Source organism: Lissotriton helveticus, chromosome 9, assembly GCF_964261635.1.
Source record: "Lissotriton helveticus chromosome 9, aLisHel1.1, whole genome shotgun sequence".
In the NCBI taxonomy this organism is placed as follows: Eukaryota; Metazoa; Chordata; class Amphibia; order Caudata; family Salamandridae; genus Lissotriton; species Lissotriton helveticus.
Genome location: NC_136070.1, coordinates 1,212,173,204 through 1,212,190,460, shown reverse-complemented (window position 1 = coordinate 1,212,190,460; position 17,257 = coordinate 1,212,173,204). Strand labels below are relative to the sequence as shown.

At 41.9% G+C, this 17,257-nt stretch overlaps 1 protein-coding gene across 1 annotated transcript in view; it reads left to right on the top strand.

Annotated features, from left to right (window-relative positions):
* Nucleotides 1-12,094, top strand: part of RAD18 (RAD18 E3 ubiquitin protein ligase) — a 742,369-nt gene extending 730,275 nt beyond the window's left edge. Inside the window, exon 13 of the mRNA XM_078662418.1 lies at nucleotides 11,706-12,094. Coding sequence (XP_078518544.1) covers nucleotides 11,706-11,805 — 100 coding nt within the window. The 3' untranslated portion in view covers nucleotides 11,806-12,094. The remainder of the gene's footprint in view (nucleotides 1-11,705) is intronic.
* The last annotated feature ends 5,163 nt before the right edge of the window (nucleotides 12,095-17,257 follow it).

Sequence of the window (17,257 nt, the reverse complement as noted above, 5' to 3'; positions counted from 1 at the left end):
CCCAGTGAGATCTAGGTGAGCTGTCAGCAGGTCTTTTGCAACCAAACAGCTTGCAGAAGGTCTGACGGTTTGCTAAAGCATAAGCTGTGGGTAATCCATGAACAAATGTGGGTATCTGTCACAGCTTTATTGTAGAATCTTTAGATGCCCCCTGAAGTAGCTGCTTTGCTGAAACAGTTTGGGGAAGATGAGAATGCATGTTGTCCATTAGTGATTTTGTATTCTCAGTGCATTAAATAAGATCGGACCACATTTATACACATCGAGTTGAGGTTGTAGTACTGGCATTTTCTTTGTGATCTAGTATGTGTTTTAAAGGGAGAGAAAAAAAAAGATGTTGTCGCAGACAGAGCACTTGGCCAGTAGACTCCAAGGAGCCACTACAAAATACCTCTTATGTAGCTGTTTTTGCACACTTTGAGGCACACATTTAGGTATGACTTAATTTAACAGGTTGAATTTTTCAAAGCAGAGTTTACTTTTTACTTCACATATAAATTGTTAATAGGTTTTACGACGCCATACTATTTATCTACATGCTGCTTTTTATAGCCTTTTGGTTTTAATTTAGCCTTAAGAATGTCTCACTCTCACAGATGCCCCCCCCCCCCCACTGATCGGTGACCTTCACAACTTCCAGTGGGCACAAAAGGCAATGTCAAAATGACACAAAGACTGCTGTGATATCTTAGCTGGCAGGATGATATTCTAACTTCCCTGCAGCATCTCTGAACAGCTTTCTAGGTTCTGGCACACACCATATTCACGTATGTGCTGCTCTCTTTAATTTTCCTCCCCTGGTGTCCATGTTTGCACAGTGCTTTATAGTGTTCTCATGTATTTTTTTTTGCCATGCAGTAAATTCTGCTGAATGTGTTATCTCCCTTCAGCCAACATGTAATGGCAGGTTACAGACTTCAGATTTTGTATTTAGCAACACTCTACCAGAAGGAAAAAATCCCTTGGTACCACCTGCTTTGATCAGGTTTACAAATTTGAATCTGAAATCCTGGAAAAAAAACAATATTAAAATAAATTATCAATATGATGTCTAAAACACATCATTATAGAGCCATCATTTTGAGAAATGGTGGAATGGTTGCTCTGAGGATTTTTTTTCTCTATAAGACTACTTGACCCCTAAAACCTATATTTTGGCACCAACATGAAGTATACAGGTCTCATGATTCCTGAAATATTACATCATCACTGCAACACATACACCATTTAAAAAAAATGTTGTCCAGAAAAATTCCATGCAGATTACAATGTCTATTCAAGCTAAATTACTTCTCTAATGACACAAAAACACAAATCAAAAATGAAAATCTCTGGACAACAATTTGTATACAGAGGTATATCAAAGGGCCACGACTAAAAGGCTTGTAATACCACATGGAAAGTATTCTTGAGTGATTTGTTTTCTCAGGCATCCTTTTCAAAGGTAGTTCGTGCTGATGAAGCGTGAGCCAAGATACATCAGTTCACTTCCAGATGCATATACTTTAGGTTGTGATTTACAACACAGTCATGGTTTCTGCAGAGAAATGGGTTTGAATGAGGGTTGTAAATCAGAGACTAACTTGGGTCAAAGCTTGCTCAGAAAACATCTTTTTTCGCTTGACTATTGTAATATCAAAGTATCCTGTCCCTTGGTAAGACACAAATAATATCAGTAATATTAAATAAAATAGATTGGATGTAGGATAAGTACAGTTTACTCAACATATTGACTGTGTACTCCGCCCTCCCCCCTCCACACACACATCTTCAGGGCATCCCAACCACCACGGTTCAGCTTCCTAGGTCTTTTGCTTATATTTTGTTAAAGCGTTGCTTGATTGCAATTCATGCATTTATCAGAATAAAGTAAAAGAAGACAACATATAATGTCTTTATGGGCATTTGTGATGTAGCTAGTGCTAAACACATATTCTAAGGCTAGGAGCATGACAACTCCTCCTAACAATCTTAGGTAATGCCAATAGGTCTGGCTTTAAAGGAATGTTGTATGGTAATGTGAAGCTTACAAGTAAACTGCATGGAAATAGATATATATTTGTGTGGACACAAAGAACTGTAGAATAATATTGGTGTAGGTTAAATGGTCAAGTGACAGTTACACTGTCAAGCCAGACCTAAAACTCCACGTAGGTTAATGACTGCCTTTCTCCCAGTTGTGCTGCTGCCAGAGAAAACCACCACACATTATCTAGTTGCCTATGACACTTTAATAGCAATGCAATATCATTTGAGTTCCCCTGAAAGTTCAATCTCAGACAGCTGGATAAATAAAATGAGCACAGCTGCATGGAGGGTAAGCACTTTTTTGTGGAAGCACACAAACGTGCTCCTGGATCCAAACTGATGATGCTTAGTTAATTGTCTGGCTAGCTGCGCTATGAGGCCAGACCATAACCATATGGAACAACATATGGATTAAACTGGGTAGGGTTCTACCCTAGGGAGGAGGGCACCAGTGGCCTTGGTTCGAGTGAGGAATAAATATAAGATTCTCATGACCGGAAACCTTTAAAAAAATGTATATCACTTGCAGGAGAAACGCTATATGCCACAGTAACCAGAAATGTGTGTTCAAAAGGCCCACAAATGCAGGTAAAAATGGCCATGCAGTCTATAAAAAAGTCTCTAATAAGTGGTCATCTGAAACATCTCAGAGAGCTATTCACTCTATTTAGGGTCATCAGCCGATTTCTAGTGTCGGAGGATATATATTTTCATCACTGCCACAAACGTAGTATGCCATCTGCTCCAGTGCATTGTCCTGTTGTCGATATCAGAACCTTAGTTAAGAAGAGCAAGCATTGCATGGTTGGAGCGTGTTACGACAAGAGTCTTTCATGAAGTTCCATATTGCACTCTAAGAACTTTCATGACTGGGACAGGACCGCAATACGTACCAGGACACAGTCAGGTACGTTGCATCTCCAGCGGCCTTACCAAGTGCTGCTCCTCTCGGGTTAAGCTAACACATTTCAGAATTTTCTTACAGATTGTCAGGCAAACCCCATTCAGCCTCAGAGTGTGATTCTGATCCTGTCTCATTCAGTGCCTTCGGCTTGCAAGTCAGTTGGGTTGTTTCTTGAGGCTGCTGCTGAAGCCACTGGTTTTCATGGCAAGAGTGATGTGTTAGCTTGTACCCCTCCCTGAGGACCAGTCACTATATTTCTCTCCGCTCTGTAGAATGGCTGGGCTTCTCCTCTTGGAGCCACCCTCCCAACACTGACTGGTAAACTGAGTGCAGAGGCTCACTGTTCATGCGCTTGGGTGTCCAGTTTCGCATGGAGCAGGACACTTGCATTGTGCCGCTGGTCTGTGGCGGATGAGCCACCAGTCGACAGATGCATCACCCCCATGGAGTATCAACAGTCCTGTCTGGTACATACACTATACTCCATCGATAGCATTACCAAACACTAGTTGGGTTCCTAAGCACTCTTCCTCACCTGAGCCTCCCACTGCTCATCTTTGACTGCGATCTATACTAGTCACTGTGTTTCTCCTCCAGAGCTGCAGAGTACGGAGTGACCTGGCACCACCAGCGCTGCTCAACATTCTTCATGCCCCACTCTTGGCTCACTGACTGGCAAAGTCACTTGTTTAGTATTGTAATATTTATTTAGCACCTACTGCTCATATGTGGGACACTGAAGTGCTTGCCTACATGGGTAGCATGCTACACCGTGTAGGGTGTGTGGTTGGAAGAGTGTTGTCTTTGTTTTGATTCTGTATAGGAAGTGTTTTGTGTCATGTGTGAGCACCACCGAGGTGCAGTTATCATGTAAAGGGTCACAGTGCTTAGCAGTGGCTGGATGTGAGAGACAGGCGCGTAGTTTATAGTTTTCAGTAAGCTGGCACCTTTCAGCAGCTGTGGAGGTCTTTATATGGTATTTGTTATGTTAATAGATCACTTAACTGGTTACTGCTCTCGTTTGTCAAATTGAGCTATTTAAAAATGTATGGTCCTGAGCAGGCATGTGAAATCTGCTGGGATGGACTTTGTTAATATCACCCCATATCTGACTGTCTTTGTACGAATGCCAAGAAGCAGTGGTAGTATGTACCTACTTGAGATCTGCATTAGTAGACTAAATTAAAACCCTCCGCTATCCAGCGTCAGGTGGCAGAACTCTTCAGTTATTCAATGCCTATTCAATTGGTAATGGGAGGTTTTATTGTCTGTAGATTGGTACAGTACTGGGTGTTGGACATGCCAATGAGCAGTTTTATCTTCTATGGATGTGTCAAGCAGTAAATCTCGAGGCTGGCATAGCAGAAGAAGGGCGCACCATTGCGGAGAAGCCTTCAGATCTTCAGCCTCTTATGTACTATGTAATCGGGGACTTTGCTGGAAATGGCCGCAAATTCTATAGTATGTCCACGCAATGGTTGTGGACACACGAGCACATCTTTTACTACTGGCATCAATGAAGACCTTGTGTCTGAATGTAAGCCTGGTAGAGCAATATTTAACAGATCTGAAATGTATGTTGTTCATAAGTGCTCCGTTCCTCTCTCATGATGGGAGTGATACTACATCAGTCGGCAAATAAAGTGGACTAAGCAACAATAGTATAACTGTTACTGCGGTCAGTGACATATATTTCATTGTGACTGGCGACCATTGCTTAAGACATTTCTTGGGATCACCAAGTTGTCTGTAGTGATTTAAACAAACGCATCCTATTACCTAAAATTAACTTAGTGGAATTCTTATGGCCCATTTTGGTATGATTCTTGTGTTTACAGCGTGTAGGTGTTTTTTATTTGTGAGTGGTCAAAAACGTGGTGGACACCCTTAGGGGTCAGCTCTTCATACCCAATTGAATTTGCCTGTCCCCAGTCCATGTACAGATGTCAATTTTTATTTAACAGATCTCTGGCGCGCGAGGATTAGTAAGACACCCACCACACACATTTTGGTAAATATGTTGGATTTTGCACCTAAAAATTGCTCTCAAAGTTTATTGGGACGTAACTGTGATCAGTGTAATTCTGTGTCTGTGTCTGTTAATGTCGAGGCAGCAACCATTGCTCACCACCATCATCAGAGGATCCTCACTTTACGCAAAGGGATGGACACTTTTGCACTGCTACATTGCACAATAGCTGTTAAAATGCAGTGTCACTTCTCAGCAATGTGCCCTTGTACTGTTTCATTCCATGGATGCATCATTGGATCAGATTTACTAGTAGATGGGTCAAACGGCCAGGGCTGAACATGATAAAACTGTCCCACACGGAGAAAAATAAGGAAGGTGCTACTTCTGGAGCATTTCCACAACCTGGTCTTCAACATTATTGCTCCCTGGTTGTCCGCCGCAGAAGGGTTTAAAGGTTTGTGCTTTTTTCTCTTTTTAAAGAAAAGCAATCGTAAAATTATAACATGGATTCTTTGCCCAGAGAGATGAGGCAATCCTGTATTTTCTTTATATAAAAGAGCCATATGTTTGTGCGAATGCCCATAACATGTTTCTGACACTTAGGCGTGTTGTGGCTCTTTTTATCCTGTTCAGTGCTTTGGGGATTGGGTTAGGCAATTATTGAAAATATCTGACAATATTTTGCAATCTTCCACCACATGTCCATCAGAGTTCTGTAGAATGTTTGCAAACATTGTAAGGACAACGAAAGGGTGCTTTTTAACACTAGTAATAAAACAATCTATTTGGAAAACCCATAGCTCCTTATTATCCAAGAATGCAAGGCCCAGGGAAGGGGGCTTGTTGGCTGGGCCTAGTTGCTCTACATCATTGCTGTGAGGTCCAGGGTAGGGAATAACTTTTATTAAAAGACAGGGCTGAACCACAGCAAGGTGAGCAGGATAAACCCAAAGCCAGAGCTGTCAGTGAGGTTAGGTTCCTCTGGATCTCAGGCCCCAGCAGTAATTACAATCTGACTTTGAAAGGAGGCCCTATTGGCTCTGTGTTGATGTCCTTTACAGAGCAAAGCACTGATTGAAATCTTAGAATTACTGTAAACAACATTGAGACTACATGAGCTGAGAGGCCCATGGAAGGGAGTTTAATCCCCTGGGCTTCACAGCCATAGTGTAGTGCTGCGAGTCCCAGGAGAGGGGGCTCTGCACTTGGCTATACCTTACAGCCTGATGTAGCACTGCAAGGCCCAGGGGAGTGGGCCCCCTCTCCTTGACCTCGAAGCTACAGAATTGTGGTCTGGTAAACACTGGAGGGAACCTTGACATGCCAGTCTGATATGGCTGCTCCCTCCTCCACTGACCCACTTCTCACCTCATTATGCCAGTGTCATCCCAGAAACAAAAGGGACCTTCTATTGCCTGGAAATGGCAACAAGAAGGGCAGACAAGGCTTCAAGGTAGCTTTTTAACAGAGGCACTGCCCCTTCCCTGGCCTTGTGAGCCACAGTTGCTGACCTTGCTGCTGCCTCATGTCCAGCACCCACTTTCCCCCTTCCTCCTCCGGCCAGGAATGCCACCACGCCCTTGGACCAGTGAGGTCAAGACACCTTGCTTCCAAAAACTCTAGGGCAAACCACATCAGAGAGTGCCAGCATGATCACCAAGGCCGTATTCAAAAGGAAGAAACACAGAATTAAGACCATGAAGGGCAGGCTCCCCTCCTAAGAAATGCCCTGGTCTACCACCTTCAGGCCCAGCTAGGCTTTGAAAATGTCCCTCTTCAATTAGGCCTTACCAAATCCTCCAAAGGCCAACCTTCACCTTCCACATTCAGGAGGCGCCAAACCCCAATTAATACCCCAGTAAATACGCACATTGAGCGGTGTCTTAATACATGACTCTACTTCCAATTGCAGAATATATCAAAGAAGGAACACCAGCCTGAAGAGCCGTTGTTGGTGAAACTCAGTTGGGTGAATTTGCAAAATTAAGAGATCAATTTCCTTGGCAAATCTGAGGAAATTGTACCCAAAAAAATCTGGAAAAAAATATTTGGACAAGAACACAGCACACCAAACTGATAGAAACAGAACAGGTGCAAGTGTAATAGAGAGATGTTGGTAGAAATGAAACTTTGGTATTAGGTGGAAAAGAGTTATCAGGTTACAGGCAGGGAAATACCTCACATGGGTTATGGGTACTATAGGCTTAGTGGTACATTTTCAGTGACCTTAACAACTGATATATTTTTGCATAAATAACCAGAGAGATCCAAGTTGACTATTCCTAACTAATAACTTCTGTCCATAATATCGGCAGATGTATGTAGAGAGAAATGAAGGATGATTCTGAGTCCATTATGTGATGATGCAGCATTTATTATTTTAGTCTCAGCATAAATTAAAGTAGATAGAGTGAAATATGGTATTTGATACAGATTCTTTCTTTGATCATGCAAGAGTATGCTTCCTTCAAGAGGCAAGCTACCCAAGAGCCTTAGAAAGGTCCACTCTGCAGTTGATGTGTTGGCAGATAGCTATGACGAGTTAGATAGAAGTTTATAGGAGACAGGTGTTGGGTTAGGAACTTGGAGAACATTGTGAAGGATGTTTGTAATTTATTAGGGTAAAACAGAATGACGTGGTCAAATGGCACTATACCTATACTCATAAATGCTGTTTGTCGTCGATGCGCCAACCAACTGTAGAGATCAGTAAACATGCTACAATGAACAGTGACAAAAAAGAACTGGGTTAAGGAAAGTATATGCATCCAGCGTTTTCACAGCACGACAATACTAGGCAGCAACCAGAGCTCCCACTCAGAGCGGAATTAAATGGCCATTGCAATCAGTAAATAAAGATCAGTAATTTGCCTTGGACTTTTTTGTTAAAGTTTTATGCGAAGCCATATCCCTATCAACTGATAACCTAGTTCCCTCCCTCCTTAGCAAAATGTACAAAGGTATTTTTCAGAATTATTTTTTTACTTAAAATGAATATTCATCTCATTTTAGCTTTTACCCTAAAAGCTTCAATTAGTGCAATGAATTGCCCCAGCTTTTACATATGCTCCTGCAAGTTCTCAGCAACGTCATGAGCATCTTTTGACACACCAGCTTCTGTATTTGACCAATCTTCTCCCAGTTACTTCTGGAAAAGCATCCTTCAACTTTTTGTCCCGACTTTGAATAAATTAATAGATATTGTTTTGCTTCTGAAGAAATATTACTGACACTCATCAACATTGAACCTGTTACTGTTCTTCCATAGAAGCCTAGTTTCTATTCTGTCAACCTCAGCAGTTAGTGCTGATCACCATGGTAACCGTCCTTGCAAAACAATTGAAAAGTACGTAGAACGTCAACTTAGGAATATTAGAGCACAAAAGAATCTTCATGCAGTGCGTCAATCCTGTTGCAGAACCAATGATGGCATTAAAGCTACCACACTAAAGAGGTGGGTGACTTGATCCCCATTCTCCATCGATGACACTCCTTCCTTCCTAATCTGACTGCTGCTTTTGACACATTTGACTTTGGTGAGCCCTACACATCCTCTAATATTATGTGAGATACTATGATGAGATTCCGCTTGGTCAACTGGACTCAACTGGTTATGGTGGAAGCCGCTCGCCTTATCATGCCTGGATAACATATAGTGACCCATCATCTCTTCTACTATCTTCAGTCTGTTTATAGGCCTCCTGTGGATTCTCATGTCACAGCGCAGAAGAGGCACAACTTTGCTGGGAAAAAACTGTTCCGTTATGGGTATCAATCGCTTCCAGTCTGACCATGACAAAATGGAAGCTTCAAAACCAAATGTTAATTGTTTGGATGTTCCTTGAACATGTAAGGTCTACTTTTAACATCATTGCATCACACACTCGTAAGTGTCCCAGGAGGTCGGTCCTTTTAACTTCCTTTGTATCTGCCCCCTCCAAGTCTACCCAACCATGCCTTGTTCTACTTCCTAAAATAAATGTATTTCTTACAGAAAAACATGCACAACTTTTTCTTTCAGCAGTGTCACTTTTATTTAAAATGTGTTATCTTGGACGATTCATCGACATTTAGAGGTGCTGCGACCAGGTCAACATCCTCGCAAAATAACAAGCATTTGCAAAGCCTGTAAAGGTGACATTGTACTGTGTGAGGCCTTAGTGCAGTGATTGTGAAGGCTGGTGTGAAGGTATTGCAGGATTTTGTATCGTCTATTTCCCTGCCTGAGATGTCTTAGCCTTGGCTCTTTTATCAGGATTGGTTCTATAGATCCAAAAAGGTATTTAATGACTACCAGTGTAAATTAGCTCGTCTGCCATTACAGAGAAGTTTTAGAAATGCAGTCAAATTTAAATCATGGCAATTCTTGGACCAAGTTAAAAAAATGTAGTTGTCTGTTTGGTATTCATTGTACTACAATTTGTTCTTAATCTGGTATCGGTGAAAACGTTACCGTTGCATATGAGAATTGACCAGAATATAGAGAAGCCCGCTGAGTCTCTGGATCTGTGTTTGCACTCACATTTATATGGAGATTCAGTAGAAAAAAGATAATCATTGGAAGGCAGCCAGTGGACTTCTAGACACTGCCCCCTGCTAGTCTCTCTCGGCATGCACCCTATCCATTTATCTAGACCTAACCACAAGTGGCCCGACATGCAGCGACTTTTCTTCTTCCGTGTTAAGATGTTCTACATTTTCTCTACTTGTGTCCACCATCCACAGTGGGCACAGGCAGCAGAAGTCAGTGGTGGCTGCCCAGCTCTCAGTAGACTGGTGTGCGAGTCACTGTGATCAGGCGCGTCAGGCCTGTTGAAGATCCTTTGTTGGTAACCCAGCAGCTCCCTCACCGTTAAATGGTAAGGAGACTTTGAGTTTGGGAAGGATAGAAGGATCGCTGCATCCCAGCGTTCCTCCCATACACCAAAAACTAAATAAGGTCCTGAATCTTACAGTGGATCAACTTTGTACAACACAGCTTTATAATGCAGAAAGCCAAACCTATTAGCTGTGTCTGTTCTGTTGCAACCAAAAGCACATGTAATAGTATATTGTCGTTTCATTAGTGTAAGAAATGTTGCTATATCAGGCTCATGAAGTCACTTACCTTAGTGTATGTACACTGAGTAAGTAAGCTCCTAACAGTTGAACTTTGCAGGTTTAGGGAATGCCCGTGGAAGATGCTGCATCAGTAGTTGTAGAAACTTAGCCTCATTCAGTGCTGTAACACAAAATGATGGTCCACCCCTACAGAATGTGAAGAGGGCCCCTCAATCTCCCATATCTCACAGATATTGGCCTTGGGCTGAGTGGGTATCCTCTAAAGGGGTGGGGGACCCTCAACGGTTGGGCCTCCCCCACAGCTCAGGGGCTTATGTTATGCCCCGGCCTCTTGTATCCATTCACAGGACAGCTATAGCCATCAGCGATTCAAGCTTCTCCTGCTCATGCTGAAAAGGTAAACACCATAGCAGCTCAAGATGCAGTGATACTGACAGAACATGTATACTATTCTCAGTACCAATTCTCTTACATCCAGAAATTTCAGCAGCAGTGCAAGCTTCCCTTAGTAATTATTTTAAGAAATTGCAGCAGTAGTTCAAGCTTTCCATGCATGAAGAAATAATATCTCAGTCAGAACCACTCAAGCTTCCTCCCATAAGAGGCATGCCGCAACAGATGCCCATACCTCCTACATGCATAATGCAGGCTGTCATCATGTTGTTCTTTATTTACAAATGGCTCCTTTCTTATAGACTCAATATAAGTATCAACCCCTATATAAAATTATTTTTATGTCTTCTCCTTGCTCACTTACTTGTGTAGAGTATGCTTTTTCCTAGTCATCTATACCCTGATTAACAACACCAGTGACAGTACATTCTCCCACCGCACACAGTAAGGAGGTAAAATAAAGTGTGGGACTGTGCAAGCCTCTCTTATTCACAGAACGGTGGAGGTGGCTTCTTCCCTTTCTCACTCAGACCCAAGTACTAGCATCCTTGTTTAAGAACAGGTACAGGAGTGGTGTGGCAAGTTGTCCTTACACTCTTGCATCAATCTAACACAACAAGGGTGTACCTAGGTCAAACTGCCACTACATTAAGGGACAGTGCAATCAGGTCACTTATAGTGCATCTTTCCATCTCACACAGAACCGGGCACAGGAGTGATGACAAGGTCGCACAACACTCCAACTCGTCCTCAGACGAGGATCTTCACATACAGGACCAACAAAGTCCCTCCATTCTGACACAGCTTTGGCAACGCAAGCTTCCCTTACTTGCAGGACAGGTACACCATCTCCAATACAGGCTTCCTCAAATTCCATGCTAAAGTGTTTAACCCTCAAGGTAGATGGAGAGAAGATGGTGTACTGTGAGAAGCTTATTCATCCACTTAGGCTTATGGTCTTTCACGCTCCATACTCAAGTCGGTCTTCACTGAGAATAGTACCAGCATGCTAAGAAGGGTATCAAAATGCCAAAAACTGTGCTAACCCATTACAGGGATCACAGATTGATTTCATGTAGGTAAAGGCCTTCCCTAACTACTCACATAGGTAGGATTTTAGCCAATAGAGATTGGAAGACTCAGTAGCCCTTTACAGAATCCTTGTGTTCATCAAGCTTTACCCAGGGACTTAAGTCTGATTCGACCATAAACCTTAACATTTCTATCTGTCATTGTTTAACTTCAAGTTGGCCTTCCGGATTACATCATTATCAACTGTTTCTTGCGCTGTTGCATTTTACAGTTGTGAATGTGTGACGACTTACATGCACATTTTTGTTTTGACAGTAGCTTCCCAGAGGTGAAGGCAGGAAAGCGAAAATCAAAAAGCCAGCGAGTCTCAGAAGGCGGGAAAGCTGTTACAAAGAGCAAACGGAGCAGGAAGTAGAACTTGACTATTGGCTGTTAAAGATCCGCCCACTACACGCGAAGGAAACACTGCCAGCCTCAGTCCTTTTACATACATGTTTGAGAAAATTATGAAAAAAGTGAACTCTTGGCAAGTGTTAAATAGATTAAGTTGGGCGTGCACATATTTAATCAGTAAAGCTGCATCTACGCTAAAAATAAATTATCCACAGTAGTGGCCATGGAACTGGCATTTTTTCCATATATTTTTTTTAAGAGAATGTTTTAACTTCTGTAACTGAGAATAAAAATTACTTACAAATCTGTTATTAATGCTTCCTCTTTTCTGTCAGTTGTGATGTTGTGTACTCTCCACCGTGATTGGTTCATATTAATTCTTCACAGCCAAAGAAAACTCTGAAATCATGGGTTTGGAATAGTATGTTTTGAAACTGTGGATGAGAATAGTTGTCAAGGGTGCCTTTTTCCCCTGCGTAAATAGCTGTTCATTATCAGGTCTCTGCTTGCCATCCCTTCCCACTCCAACTGCTTCACCTATTTCATTGTTCACCGTGTTGCTCATTTACATAGACTCTTCAGTTGGTCTAGCACTGGTGAAAAACTGCCAGTCACCTGTAAAACATAAGCATGCTGGAATCCACGTGCCTGTCTTTGCGGTCTTCTGTCTCACCATCATCACCTCTCTTGTATAAGATAGTAAGGAACGTGCATGAACAAAGAAATGTGTAGACTCCCCAAAGACATCAGCAGCGTTTCAGCCAATGTTTCATGAAGTCATAGGTTATCAGATATTTTAATATCATACCAGAATTCTGTTGAATGCCAACCAATTGTAATTTTAGTAAATTACAACTCAATAAAACTAGGACCCATGTATAAAAAACGTGTTTTAGGTTTGACACTTAGAGAATCACAGAATGAGTCTATAATAGAAGGAACCTACGAGAAGTCCTTAAAGTGAATATATAAGGAGGAGTAAAATTACTAGGTGCTTAGACCTCAAAGCTTGGGTGGTCTTACCCCAAACGTTTTGCCTTACTCTTCAATTTTTGCTGATCTCGTTTCTGTTGGCCTTAGGACTCTGTGCACTTTACCACTGCTAACCAGTGCTAAAATGTGTGTGCTCTCTCCTTTAACCATGTTTGAGGACTGCCAACTCAGCCTGTGCCTGCAGTTTAAAGTGCCATTTTGACCTGGTAAAATAAACCTTTTACCAAGCTTAAACCTTGCTTTTTAATACATAAATGTCACCCGTCGGATGCAGTGTATTTAAAAAGGTGGACAGTTTCTTTTAAATTTTACTAGTCCAAGTGATAACTTTCAATGGAAGCAGGTAGGAATGTCGAGTTTGGTGTCTGTGGAATTGTAATTTAAAAACCCTCTTTAAGGGTGAATTTGGATTTTAAATCACAGTTCTGAAAATGCCACTTTTAGAAAGTTATCAATGAAGAAAGCAGCTGTAATGCACTCGGTAAACTAATTCAGTGAACTTAACAACTAAACAAAGAGTATCATTTTTATCAAATTATAGTGTGCACCAGGTGAAAGGCCCTGCAAGCCTTTTGAGCATAAATTGAGGAAATATCCAGATAACTATCTGGAAATCCCAGTGCACTGCGTGAAAGTGTCACTCAAATGAGTGTATAGTCATTTTAACAATAATTTACTCAAAATTAAATCAACATACACAATAGATTCAATAGTCCACAAGAAAGTAATCCACGTAAAACAAAGAGAGATGCGTTCAACAATCTTCAGACGTTGTTTGTAGTCTTATTTATTGTTCTTGGAAATTATTATACCAATTCACAAAATCAGAGCAGTAAGGTTTTACATCAGCATCAAAGGTTGAAACTTAAATATCCCAATGCATTTCGGGCTAACAAACACGCCCTTCATCAGGGGAATCTGTAGAATGATAATACAAACCATTACTTTAATCTACATATATAATTAGCGGAAAGACATGTGGCTTATCAAAGGGGCTAAGAAGAAACATCATAATATACACAATGTCACAAGAGCAAGTGACGAAAGACAATACATGTGTCAACCAAAATAAATAGTGATTAAGTGCCAAGAGGACCAAGAAAAGTAAAAGCAAGTGCAAATTCGGGGAAATAACAGTGGATTTGCCCAAAAGTAACATGCGGAAAATGGTGCGGTGAAGTAAAAAGAAAAGTGTGCACTGGCCAAGGGGAGAACAAGGGTTCTTACCCAGTGGGGTGGAGTAACTCTGCTCACGGGCTGAATTACCCGATCTATATCATTCAGAAACCTAAGCGCTGCGGCGCGACGAAGAATCTATCGGCAAACTGTTGTGAAGAAATAACAAAGGAGCGTAACTGTAAAATTATGGAACCCAAGAGATATGAAAACATTTCCAAATGTTGCAAAGGCTAAATAAACTCACCCGCCAAAGTTTTGAAACTTTTAGAAAGTTGGCATTTTTTGTCCTATCCATTTGGTGCCTGCTGCCTGTATCCTGGGGCACATGACTAGGTGTAACTGGCAGTTGGTCTTTGGTTATTGCCGCCAGACAGTGAGACAAAGGGCAATAGTAGTTGGAATGATGGGCCAGCTCTGACTTGAAGAGGGGAAAGAGCTGTCACCTACCACTCTTGCACATCACAAAGTCCCTGCATGGGCACACTCACAAAGGGTTTGATACAAGTCTTTTGTGAGGCAGACAATCTGGGGCCAGAGCAGAAAGGCAAGCAATTCCAAACACCTTGAGCCCTGGACCACCAGAGTGACTCCAAGGGCTAGTTGGCTGGCCTCCTTATCAGAGCCTCAGGGACAGAAAAGGCTCCAACCATCTTGAACCCAGCACCTGGACTCTACTTGCTGTGAGTCGTGCTCCGCAAGTGGTGCCAACCCAGTCCTGGACCCCATGGAAATGGCTCTGAAGGTGCTCTGCAGCGCAGCGGTAGTCCTATAACCAGAACAGATGCAGTGCAACGCATCTCCTCGCAGCCGCATCAGCACCCCTGTAGCGCGACACATCCCTGACACGGACCTCGCGTCACCACACACAGTCTCCTCAGAACTGCCGCTACACAACACATCCCAAACACAGCCCTTTACATCGCAAGCCCTTCGTCGCCGGTATCCTGGACTACGGCACAGGACTTCACATCAAAGACCCCCAGCTTCGTCGGAACCAGCAATGCGTGACACATCTTTAACGCAGGACTTTGCATCGCAAGTCCCATGTCGATTGCGTCTTCGACGACACAGGACTCAACATTGTAGCCCCGCAGCTCCTCGGAACTACCACTGCAGGACACATTCATGATGTGGGATCAACACAACCCTCCGCAAACCAGGATTTAGGGTTCTTAGCTTGGGTCTTGTATCCGACCCGTGCTACATCGTGGCTAGCCTCAACTTGTGACTTTGTCTCTGTCCAGCACAACAAGATATCAACAGTTGGTACTTCGAGCTTCTAGGCACTATTTTTACTTTAAAATTGCATATCTCTGGTTCTACTCATGCATTTGTGTTGTTTTGGTCTCAAATCATTAATTACATTTTACTATATCTAAAATGGTGTGGAATTTTTCTTGGTTTTTTTCACTTTATTACTGTTTGCAGTGCTGCATAAATACTTTACACATTGCCTCGAAGTTAAGCCTGACTGATATATGCCAAGCTACGAGAGTTAAGTACGGGTTAATTTGGGGTTGGCTTGTGTTTCACCCTGACAGGAATTGTAGTTGCTGCTTGAGTAGGGTTTCATCCCCCCTCAACCAGTACCCCCGTTTGCAACACAAGGTTGCTTCAAATAACACATGGATGATAGAAGGATGGAAGATGTCAACACAGTCAACTATCATCATGGGGTACCCAGTGACAGTTTGCTGGTTCAGTATGATATGAGGTACACTCACTTGTGCAGAATCCTTTTTATCAGAATGTGTGATGTCCTGCCGACTAACTACTCAAGCCTTCGGCTAAATGCATCTTAACACATGATGGTAGGTCCCATAGAGTAATATGGTTATGTTACAAAGGTGGTGTATACAAAAGAAAGAAGGTACGGGGGAATGTAAAGAAAAGTATATAGTCACTCTAAAAGAGTTTATAAAAAAGTGTCTCATACAAAAATATTAGAATGAATCACATGTTATTCATCCTTAAATGGGGTCAATGCATTTTCGAACTTTGAGGTCTATGTAGCGTAGTGCATTCATCGGCCCTCGATGCTCTAAATGGACGTTACTGATAATTTTGCTGCATCCCAACTTAGGAGAGGTAAGAATATAAATATCCTACGGTATTTAGATCTAAGCTGTGTGCTACAAGTTACAAAAACATAAAATAATTTTAAAGATTGAACAATCAGCACACACAAAATGTGCAATAAAGCAGAAAAATTACAATCAAAGGGGCTTACGTTTACAACTATTGCATATCAGATCACAGAGAACTCATACAAAACCTTTTAGACTAATGTGCATAATCAAGAAACACAAGCGATTGCACTGCTTCCCTTCCTCGTAGTGAATATGGGGAGACATAAGTACAAACCCTTTTTTTCCTTAGTCAAGTTTTTTTCATGAAGTACAGATGTGATGGAGTGCTTCCATTCATGAAACTATTATCGGTTCTCACATAGCTTCAGACAGCTTAGGCTCAGTGTAAAAAGCAAGTAGATCAACCAGCATGGCCAAATCTTCATTACTGAAAAGTTGTACATTCTTTAACAATATTCCTGTAGGCAACCCGCATACTATATTGTGTTCAAGAGACCAGAAGAGAATGTGTGGCCCCAACACACTTCAAAGTATCACTCTAATGGTTGCTGATCTCATTAAATTAGGCTAAACACTTACAAATCATTTTTGGAATGATAATTAAACAAGTAACAATCAAAGGCCATCTGAAAAAGAGGTCTACTGACTTGAAGTCAATAACATAAATATTGATGTTTCTGCTTCGAATGAACCAATGGTTGCCACAGTATAAATAGCTTTGCGTCACACTATTACAAAAGCTCATTGAATGGAAGAGGGCTATAGAGGCCATTGATTAAGTTCGCTTAAATGTAAACCAAAAGCTGTGCGAATCTTGGAATGGTGCTAGTGATATATCCATCTTCTCACTCACTAATCGCCCTAGGTGATGGCAGGAGAACATGGAAGAAAAAAGTAGCCAATCTGCCAACGCAACCTTTTTCACACAGCAAGTTACAAATTCCATCATTATACCCAAAAGCATTTGGATCTGGTCAAGAACGGCATCCACCCTGTTGTGAGCCTCTGCATCTAAGAAATTAGCATACCTTTGACACTCTTCTCGGATAAAATCTTCACATCAGAAAAGAAGGAACCACCCCTTCTGCCCATTTCTCACATCCCAGCAAATGCTCTTCAACTTGGCGTACGTTAGACATAACCACACTCACCAAAACTATTGCCTCTGTCAGATCCTCAAACTACTCTTCAAAACACTATCCCAGCCAGTCT